At 32.8% G+C, this 12,087-nt stretch overlaps 1 protein-coding gene across 1 annotated transcript in view; it reads left to right on the forward strand.

The window, feature by feature from the left end:
• Positions 1 to 450: 450 nt before the first annotated feature.
• The window catches only part of LOC107849929 (disease resistance protein Roq1-like), a 21,658-nt gene continuing 10,021 nt past the window's right edge, over positions 451 to 12,087 (forward strand). Inside the window, exon 1 of the mRNA XM_047401735.1 lies at positions 451 to 741. Within this exon, the coding sequence (XP_047257691.1) occupies positions 451 to 741 (291 nt within the window). The remainder of the gene's footprint in view (positions 742 to 12,087) is intronic.

The raw sequence follows: 12,087 nt of genomic DNA on the forward strand, positions 1-12,087 counted from the left end.
AAAAAGAAGAGGGACCTGCGACGAGCCAAGAATGCCAAGCGAGGCACACTAGATTACCCCAGGCTTCCCTTTTCCCCAAAGACTTCAAGATTATGACAGATATGCATATGCGGTATGAGGATAAGGTAAGTTTACTTTTCTTAACTTAGCCTTCTAATATACTCTATGAAGAAGAAGCTACGCAATAGATGTGAAATTTATTGCAACAGCTGGGTATTCTGGTGCAACTAGCTGTGGTTTTGTTGCAACTTATTATCCATCTGTCGCATAAGTTCTGTTGGATTGATTTAGAGAACCCTATGCAACAGATGGACCATCCATTGCATCTTTATAATTACTAACCTATTTAAAAATTGACTTCTTATATCACAGTATGTTGATGAAATTCTTTTCCTCATGAGAAAATGACAATTAGCATACCTAAAAGCTTATGACGTTGTCGATAGGATAATGGAGCTCGAATTCTGCAAGAAGGTCAAGGATAAGTACAATGAACTCAATGATCTAGCATCAAATCATGGCGGGGGATATGATTCATTAGTTTCTACGTTCGACTGGGGTAAAGAAATGATAAAATATATTAGAAGAGAGAGTCCAAATCCACACGGCAAGAGCTGGACCGAGGCAAAGAGGATTTTTGTAGTCATGAATATGTATGGCATATATTATCGAGCTGTTGAGATACTACTCAGGGAGGGAAAGTTCAAGGTTTATGACTGCAATAAACCTGCCATCAACAAGGTTTTTTTTATCCTCATGCAGCCACTGATGGACCTATTCCTCATCTTGTTGAGGCAGAGTAAACTGATGTATCATTTGCCAGAGAAAGTGTTGACGAAGAAATCATGCGATTGTGAAGGTTGAAACAAGGGCATAAACCTTCCAAAAAATGATACCAGTTTCGCGTGCGGCTCGTACGCGCTTGCACACATTGAATGTTTGCTGACCGGCATAGAAATGGCGGAGCCAACGACCTTTCTGTGCGACAACGCTGTGACAAACTTGGAAGAGGTCTGGGCTTATGGGGTACTAACTAGATGCTTGGAGCCTATGTATAAAGAAGAGCCTGTAAAATAATAATTTTTTATTTCAAGTCACACTTCACTTACATTACATGTACATGTAGTGGCAATATTTTTTTCTGATGAAAGTTGAGTTTTTTTATAATGCAATAGATTGTCAATTTGTTGTAAAATGAATTCTATCTATTTTGGCAGATAGTTTATTTGTTGCAATAGGTTGGTCATCTGTTGTATTATTCTGATGTTATTTCTATCTAATCTAAGTCTAATATGTTGTGTTGCACCAGTGGGAAGACCTGTTTGATAATTTCTAATAGATGACCTAAATTTTACAATATATGCCTAAATTTGTTTGATATTTTCCAACAATTACGCTTGAATATCATATGCTCGACAACACCAAACTAGTAGCAAATATATCGCCATGAAAATTTCAGCAATTAGGCTTGAATATCCATGTTCTCGACAACAACAAACCAGCAGCATATACACCACCATGAAAATTTCAGCAATTAAGCTTGAATATCCATGTGCCCAACAACACCAAACCTGCAGCAATAACGACAACAATGTAGTATCTTCTTGCTCGATTTTATTTTTCTTTAGAAGCCTTGACTTTCTAAAACAAACCCTAGATTACACAATTTGCTTGTGAAGGATGTCGTTCTTCATACCAATCAAAGTAATCATATCCACCCAATTCTATAAAAACAAGAACATAATTACAAGTCAATAATTAATCAACTAATTAAATAAAAAAAATTACCTTTAAAATCTTACAAGTAAAAAACCTACGACCTGAATTTTGTTGAGTCCAAGAAGTCTTCAATCGGGCTTCATAAACCGCACTTACAATATCAAAAATTTTTATCACAAAAAACAGTGAAAGATGAGCTCGACATTGCCAAGCTCAGTTGAAAAAAAATAATAAAGAAAGACCAAATGCAAATAATTTAAAGAATTTAGATAGATAAAAAAAGATAATGAAGAAGAAGATTTGAGAATTTAGGGTTAAATTTTAGGAAGAAGATGAATATATAAGATAGTGGGAGAAAAAAATCACCGTCGGGGGCCAAATTAAATGCCAAGTAAGCAAAAATAGGGGTTCAACAAGCTTTGGCTGCGTGAATTACACGCGAGCAGCCAACGGGGAAAAATGTGACAAACTGACACATTTGATGCCTATTTTATTTTATGTTCTTAAAATAAATACTGTCTATTTGATGCTTATTTTATTTTAGGTGTTTATGCTGAACACTATCGATGAGTTCCGCCTTTTTAATTTCAAGTCACTTTCACTTTTTTACATGTAGTGGCAATTTTTTATGTCTAATGAAAGTTGAATTTTTATAATGCAACAGATTGTCCAGCTGTTGTAATAGATGTTCTACCTGTTCAGACATATAGTTTATCTGTTGCAATAGGTTGGTCATCTGTTGCATTATGTTGATGTTTCTATCTAAGTCTATCTGTTGCAACAGTGGGAAGAACTGTTTGATAATTTCCAATAGATTACCTACCTATTGCAACATATATCTAAATTTGTTTGATATTTTCCAACAGATGTATCGTCCATTGCAACAGATACATTATCTGTTGCAATATTTGAATCTAGTTTCATTTCAATTAATAAGTTCAAATCTAAGAAAAAATAAAATTCATAGACAAAATAAAATAAATCGAAGCCTTCAGAAATTAGCTGAAATAAAACAACGAATAAATGAAATGTAAAAAAAATATTATGGGTACAGATCTCAACAAATACATCAACAATTTAAGTATTGATGCCAAGAATTCCTAAGGAGAGGTGAGGTTATTACTTTGATAGACTCAAGCTATAAAGATCTACTCAATATGGATAAGTTGTTCTTCATCTGGTGCTATGGAATTTAGCTTTCGTCGTTGTGATCTTTATTATTGCTTATGTATGGTTTATGCACTTTCTGTTCTCTGTATTTTCATAAAAAGAGTAGCATATTGCAATGTTGTTCAGAAGTAGCTTCTACATACACCTGAAAAGCCAGAATTGGTCAATGCTAATCACGGAGATACAACAAAATGGAAAAGGATAACATATCTATTCTAGCAAATCAAACAGGTCTTCCTCCTATTTTAAATTATCCCAAACAGATTGTATTTCTGTTACAAAAGATGAATCAACTGTTGGGATAAATTTCTACATGAGGAAGACCTATATGATAATTTCCAACGGATGAACCATCTGTTGCAACATATAACTCATCTGTTGCATCAGATTGGTTATCTATTGGCATAAATAAAAGAGGTATAAAGAGCTATTTGATTTGCTAAAATAGACGAGATATATGTTGCAACAGATACTTTATCTGCGGGAACAAGTTAGTCAACCGTTACAACAGATGTATATATATATATATATTTAATAATTTTCAGCAGATGTTTCATCTGTTGAAACAGATATGTGTCTGTTTATTAGTTAGAAAAAACATATATTCACCTTCTTCAGCTCGTGCTGCTCTCTATTGGCCATTGTACATTTGTCAGTGCAACACACGAACAAAAGAGTTGCAATTTTGCTTTTTTGGATGCTTGATAATGCCATGAAAATTACTTTCCTTCTCCTCTTAGCCTTAACCTCCAATGAAGTGGGTGGATATAAAATTCTCTTTGATGGAATGACACCCCTCTTAGATGTCAATTTCTTTACAGAAGCAGTTAATGCATTAATAACATTAATCACTACATCATGTTTCGCCATGCAGTTTTGACATTTACATGCAGAACATTTGCTGGGAGAGGCAAAATCTGTATAATCAGTATGATCATACTCATAATGATTTATTTTAAATACTGTAAGAGGAGCATCATTAGCACCAACAGCATCACCACTACCACTACCAACAATTTTATCACCACTAAGACCATCAACAACAACAGGCCCACCCTCCAAAATTATTTTTCTTGTAATGGTTGTTGCTCCAAACAATTCTATCTTTATTTTGTCAATGACCTAGAGTCTCATAAAGTTTGCACAGACCGTATAGCAAGAAAAAATGGCATCTTCAACTCTCGATTGGTCAGAACTAGTGACAGATGCATAATTTAACATAAATCATTACATATATTAGAATGATGATTAGATCATTCAAAAAATCATTCATTAAAATAAAACTTTATTATAATTATACTTACTGCATTCTTCGGGGGGTTGAAGAGATCAAGAAATTTTACATTTTTATCAGTTTTAGCCTACAATCATCTCAAGATTCTTGGATAGGAAACTTCTTCCTAGTAGTTCACTTGTTGTCTCAAATAAGAAATGACTTCAAACGCCCAAGCCTATAAAATAACGCCAACAAATCAAAACCATTATTGGGTAAAGAAATGAATGATATCATAATAAAAGAAAGAAACATTTACCATGAAAGCCCATGGAAAGCCATATAAGTTAACTGTCTTTAGCGCTAATAGAGTCAACAAATATTTGACAGTTATTTTAAAGTTTTCATAACCCCAAGGCTAGCTGTTAAACGCCTCAAGATCCCCAGAGAGCTTTATTAAGCCAACACGTATATTGTTGTTAACGTCTCTCGCCTAAAGAATATTATGTACAAATCAAACCAATCACAATGACTGTTTATGCTTCTTTGAAATTCTTTTACCTTTCTACGCTTCTATCAAATTTTTGTTTCAGAAGCTTGGACCAACAATGGACACCAGATCATCATGATCACATGACTTGCCTTTGCCTTTTTTGGGTGTGTGGGGTGCTTTTTTGGATTAAAATAGGCATAACATGAGAAGGATAGGAAGGATAACATTTTAGTCCAGTAACTATGGCAAACTCCTTCCAATAAAAACAAATAGACATGCCACAGTAATTTATCCACACCTCATCCATTTTATCTTTATTTTCATACATAAACCTACGCTTGAGAAGTTTATATACCATTTTCATTTGAAAATGAGCATTGTTGTTGTAACGCCCCGGATCTAGTACTCGAAATGCTACATGGTGCTCATAACCTCGAAGGACCATAAGCTAACCCATGACTGATATTTGTAACTGAGCACTGAATAATATACTATAAATATGCAGAATATAAATTGTAAGGCCATAAGGTTCAAAGATAAACTAATATTGAATATAGAACAATGTCTGTAATAGGGTATAATAATACCCCAAAAAAATAAAACTATCTGAAAACATATTGTAGTCTGAAAACACTCTAGTCTGAAAGCCTCTAAAATGTCTAAAAACTATGGAGTAGATGGGACATGTCCCCAACTAACTCCGAACTACTGAAATAATAAAGTAATAAAATAATCATGCTATCCTCGACTGATGAGGACTCATTACTAGTCTGGCTGCTGAACGTCTAATCTACTAAGGATGCTCGGGAAATCATGCTTCTAAACCTCTAGTATAAAACACCATAGCACAAATACGCCAGTACTTTGAATGTACTGGTATGCAAGTGAGGTAGGCTGAATGCAAAGGGTTCATATGCAAGAACAATACTAACTAACTAAATAACATGAACGTGAGAATATATGTATGAATACGTAACTGTAATTGAGATCGTGATAACATTGACTCAAGAATTTTGATAACATGGATTTATTGATATCTGAGTACTAATACTGGGATACTGAATGACTAAGTCTACTGAATACTGATAGACTGATGTTATTTTACTGATAGAGAAAAGATTGTTTCTAACAGCTCTGATTATGAAAAACTGGTCTGATTGACTTTATCTGACAGTCCTGAGTCTGAATACTAATAACATTAGTTTTATATAATTAATAAACTATTAACTAAGTTCGTGATAACATGATTATTGAGTCTGAATACTGATAACATGACATACTGATAACTGATAACATGAATGACTGTATCTAGTCCTAAATCTGATGAAACTAGCTGAGTTCCGTACTGTATCTGAGTTGACTGTATCTGACAGTCCTGAAATCTGAAGAACTATCTGACTTCTATTACTGTGACTGATTGACTATGTCTGACAGTCCTAATTCTGTAATATGAAATTATGGGAAGTAGTTATCTAATCGACATGCCCCTAATATGCCATTATGGCTGAGTTGGGGTCCAATCTGTAACCCCAATTGGAAGGGGGTCAATACCGCGCCACTGGTAAGGACAAGCTGTGGGTGACCCTCACCTGATAGTGTCCCCAAAAGAGAATGGTGGGGCCCTTATCTGACCGTGGTTATCCACCTCATCAACCCTCATCGGACAGTGTTGGTGTCTCAACCTATGCTGGCTACATAGTTCTAAAATGCAAGGGTGACTTCTAAGAATCACACCCTCATCTGATAGTGTGTGTTCCCATTCTTGGGTTCACTTAGTGCTAATTCCCACTCCCATCTTAATAGACTCTGAACATGATTTACTGAACTGAACATGGGCTGAGTTACTGAATTCCATTGAAAGACGGCATACTACTGATATCTGACAACTGACTGAGTTCATGAGATCATGGAGATTTCCTGAGTCATAAGACTATCTGAAGTCTAAGGATTCATAGCTTGATTGAGAGTATCGTGAAAACATGACATGGCTCTAGGCGCACAGCTATTGTTTCGGGTACGAGTACCCCCAGGACTCGATGGAAGGAAACTGAACAAGCATAACTTACTTGAACATATGACTAACATCAAAATCCATAATACATTTATAAAAGCATTTCATCAAAACATGTGATAGGCATAACTTGTATATACATGGGGAATTCATGGTATCATGCTAGTTAGGCACTTTTCCTTCATCTAGGCATTTAATCAAACATATTGTAGGCATGGAACATGTAAACATCATTGAACAATAATTAAACATCATGGTTTAATTCTAATTTCATCATTCAAGGGTTTAGTCATAGGCTTGCATGAATCTATAGCTATAATAATTTAACCCACATAGAATTTATCACCCAACATGGAGTAGAATTCAATTTCTCATTATCCACATGAACAAGAGCAGTCCAACCATGAAATTCATAAGAAAATCCATAAACTTGAATTTAGAAAAGGGATTCTTGGGCTTTATGGACGAAAGGAGTCCATGAATGAACACTATGCATACCTTAGTTCTTGATTCTACGAAGATTGACGGAGAGATTCTTGAATTAGGGTCTTGGATTTGAATCCCCAATTGAAAACCCTAGCTTGTTCTTGAGAAAAACTTGAGAGAAACAATATATTTTGGGTGAAATATGACTGAATCACGTGTTATTGGGTATACATAGGGGTGAAAAATTGACCCTTTTAACCCTTGGATGCGTATTTAAATTTTGTGAAATTTCCTGATTTGGACCCATGAAGCGACGCGGCGCTATCGCGCCGTGTCATTGGAATTTGACAACTGGAAAATTACATGATGGCGTAATGCGGAGCTTATCGCGTTGCCACTTTGTTTGCAACTTAGAAGTTTGGCGCGACGCGGTGTATCACGCTGAGACACTGGAAAAAAGAAAAAATTCTGAATTTTAGCTTTGGCACAACGCGCCATAATCGGGGAGGCCCACTGGATTTTGATGATTTTTATTTTGGCCTGTTCCGCGATGCGTTGATGTCTCAGGTGATACGCTGTCTCACTAAAAAGGCTCTAACTCTCTGCCTGGGTGCCGAATTTGGGCGAATTTGATTTCGATGGAAAGCTTATTCAATTTTCCATATGATAGAAAGTGAAAACCTTGAAAATACCATTTGTATAAAAGTGGATTCGTCTTTGAAACAAGTCTTTAACATTTCTGGAATAATTTTAAGCTAGATAAAAGTACAGGGTATTACAGTTGTCCTCCGACAAATCAAGATATTTTTCAAAGAAGTTGTCCCTGAAATAAGCATCTAATTTTTATTCTCAAATTATTTTTCTGAAGGCGTTGAAAGATTTTTCCATGGTTGACTTAACCACGAAATCACCCGTTAAATCTGTGGCAGCATCGTACTGTATTCTCACAGGATAACGATCAATGCTGAAAGTTTTAACCAACTCTTCAATAGAAGGGCTATTAGCATTTGGATCATCTCTTTTGAGACATTCCTCCTCCCCATAAAGTAAAATCAATAAATCACACATCTATTGCACCAAGTAGGTTATCTGTTGCACCAAATAACTAACCTGTTACAACAGATGAGTAATCTGTTACAACAATACAAAATATATCACTCATCCGTTGAGAAAGATGAATGGTCTGTGCAACAGATCACACTTCTGTTTCAATGTATGAGTGACCTGTTGGAGCAGTTAAATAACCTGTAGCAATGGTTGAGTAATCTGTTGTGATAATACAAAAAATATCACTCATCTATTGAGAAAGATGAATGTTCTGTGCAATAGGTTAACATCTGTTGCAACATATGAGTGATCTGTTGGAATAGTTATCAACGATCAATATTATTTAGATTTTTTCCAACTCATCTATCACGACAGATGAATGGTCAGTTGGAAAATCAAGTCTCGGACATGTCCTGTTGGAAGAGTTGATAGACTTTTATCCAATAGGAGGTTCATCTATTAGATCGGATCTTTAATTTGATGGTTCCTCCATTGCATCAGATGGTTAATCTGTTGCATCAGATTTTTAATCCAATGGTTCCTCTGTTGCATCCGATAGTAAATCTGTTGCATCAGATGGTTAATCTATTGTAACATATGGTTAATCTATTACATCAGATAGATAATCTGTTGCATCAAATAGTTAATTTGCTGCATCATATGCTAAATCTATTGCATTAAATTTTTATTCGATGGTTCCTCTGTTTCATCAGATGATTAATCTGTTGTATTAGATGGTTAATCTGTTGCATCAGATGGTTAATTTGTTGCATCAGAATTTTAATCTGATGGTTCCTCTATTGCATCAGATAGTTGATCTGTTGCATCATATGCTAAATTTGTTGCATCAAATGGTTAATATGTTGCACCAGATGGATAACCTGTTGGAGAAAAAAATAGTAGTACGATTTTGTTCAACAGAACAACAACAATATCACCATTTTTACAAAGAACAAGAACAAATTAGCCTAGCAACGGGCACAACACGAAAAACACCAAAATGGTTGTTTTGTTTGTATAAACATAAACAACAAAAATCAAACTTCAAAAAAACGCAACAAACAACAAAAAATCATAATTCACTTTGAAAAAAGAAGAGAAGAAATACCAGAAATTAGGGTTTTATTCAGACCACATTTCAAATTAAAGCAACAAATATTGAAATTGCTAACCAATACTAAGAGAAGTTGGCTCAAGTTCCTTATTTTCTTAAAAACTAAAAGTTCATAATTTTTTACCTGTAAAAGAAGAAAAGGAACGATGAAGAATTCAAAGTTGTTGTGGCCAGAGAGCAAGGTAGTCAGTCGATTGACGGTTGAAGTCGAAAAGGAATTTGAAGCCCAACTATTTTTCATCGGAGATTGAAGTCATCGGGGATTGAAAGGATAAATTTGCAGAACTGTTGGTTGAGAGAAGCTATCGAGAGAGAGAAGAGAGACGGTCGATGATTTGGATTGAAGAGGGGTGTGAGTTGGGTTGATTTGTATTTTTTAAAAGATTAGAAAATATTAATCAAATCCATAATTAAATTAATCAAGTTTTCTAATTATGTTTGACCCTTTAAGTTGATCAATGTCACCAATCCTTCATTCAAAACTTAAAATACATATTTCCCTCAATTTTCTCAAGTTTGTGGAGGCCTCAAATTATTTTGAGAGATCTCATTTCTTTATTTATACTAGTGGTGTCAAATTGACGGATTAAAATGAGTTAAATTATAATACGCCTATATTTATATATGGATAAAAAGTGAATCGGCTAGTCTAATCCATTCTACCCTTTTAAAGTAAAACATGACACTCAAATTTTTATTTTCCAGCACTAAGCCAAATTTATTAAAAAGACTTTAAAATTTTTATTTTCCATCACTGAGCCAAATTAATCTAATGCATTTTAGAACTTTAATTTCGAATCTCAAATTTTATTTAAAAGATAGAATTTTAATTCCAAGCTTTGCAATTTCAATTTAAAAAATAATAATAAAACTTGACCCATAAGTGTAGATTTTTTAAAAGAAAAACTCATAAATATAAATTTTGAAGGAAAAAAAAGTACATACTCGACATAAAAAGATATATCTTTATCATGTAGAAGAATTATTTTAATTAAAGAATAACTACTACTTATTATTATTAATTTATTGGACTAATAATTTTTTATAAAGTTATATGTATTGTAACGATTATAATAGCATGTAATTGCAAGAATTTAATTGTAAACGAAAATTACACGTTACGGGACATATTTTATTGTATTAAGAAAAATGGCAGTCTACTTTTCTTTGTTGTGTATTTTCTTCTAAATTGTTACGAAATTTTTCTTCATTTTCTTGTCAATATCTCAGCTAGAGACGAATTTATATCATTTTACAGAAATGTATGATTACGTTAAAATGGAGAAAACTTAAATTTCTCCCCATTTTCCTGGTAAGACATTACTCCCTCCATTTCAAAACAAATGAATTGTTCAGTTATTTTTAATATCCAAAAAAAATAAATTGTTCAATTTTCAAGAGACATGTTGAAAATTTCTTTTAATTTTACCTTTTCATTTAATGAGGTTTTAAGTACTTCACATTTTATAGAAAAGTAATTTAACATAGTTGAAAGTAACATACAATTTATATCCTAAATTTTTTTTCTTCAGGGTGTGTCATATCACAATAATTTAATTATTTCGGAATGGATGGAATGGATGAAGTAGCATTTAAAGTAAGGAAAATAAATGTGATAGTGTTCACCCGAAGCCCCTCTGCAAATTTTTTTTGACAAGATATACATAATATATTCTTTATTATTTTTAATGTATGCATATAAAATTTGAAGCCCTTGAACATAAGAGTAGAGGTTAGCTTAGTGGTTTAGGGTTCTAAAATTCACCCAAGGTTCCAAGTTAAATTTCAAGCATTATATTTTTATTTTTTAAACTTTTCTGGTGAAATTTTTGGATCTGCTATTATACTAGAACAAAGTCTTATAAGGAAAGTGTAATGATTCTTAGGGATCGTGTGGTGCTAGGGATAAGGAATAACTAATCCCACACAAATAATTCTATGGAGAGATGACTTTATTTTTTATCTCATATTAAGGGATAACAATCATGGGATGATTTGTAGGGGGATGCGGATAGGCATGGTAACTTTACTAGATGATAAATAGTTATTAAGTAATAAGTATTTATTTTTAAGTAAAGTATTTCGTGTATATTATTGGTTGGTTTAATTTTCATTTTTATCCTCTTGACTTAAGATTTTTATTAATTCATATTCTAAATTAGATATTATCGTAATTAAATTATCTAATGTTTTAGGATCTTCGTTAGTATTATATAATCTTTTGTATTCTAGGTATAAACTATATAGTTTAGTTTCAATATCTTTTAATGATTTATTCTTTTCGTAAGATGTATTCATTAATTTATGTAGTTTATTATTTTATCCTATTGAAATTTTAGCAATTTCTGTGTAGTATTTTATTCTAACTTTGATATATTCAATGCGTAGGTTTATGTTCTTTATCTGATTAACTAGTATTTGTTGTTCATGTATAGGTAATTTTTCATCTGTATTAAATAATTTTTCGTATGTATTAAATAAATCATTATCTGTATCTTCTTTTTCTAAGGTTAATTTCATTTTAAGTAATTTTTCTTCTAGTTGTCTTTTTTCTATTCCAAGTTGATTTCTGTAATTAACTTCTTCATATATCCAATTTTGTCTTTCTCTAATTTTTTTATATATTCTAACATTTATTTATTCTGAATAATATCCATCTGAATCTAAGTAATATTGATGTTCATAATATATGTGTAAGTTTTCTATACTGTTTAATAATTCTTCCTCTTCATAATCTTGTAATTTTTCCCATATTATTTTCTTTATGTATATAATTTCTATATCTCTAAGTATATATAAAACAAGTATTTTAATATCATCTATCATTTAAGCTTGATAATATTTTTCAGTTGTTTGTTTTAGTCTTAGTAGTTCTTGCATATTTTCATTAAGAA

The sequence above is a fragment of the Capsicum annuum genome, chromosome 12 (genome assembly GCF_002878395.1).
Source record: "Capsicum annuum cultivar UCD-10X-F1 chromosome 12, UCD10Xv1.1, whole genome shotgun sequence".
Classification (NCBI taxonomy): Eukaryota; Viridiplantae; Streptophyta; class Magnoliopsida; order Solanales; family Solanaceae; genus Capsicum; species Capsicum annuum.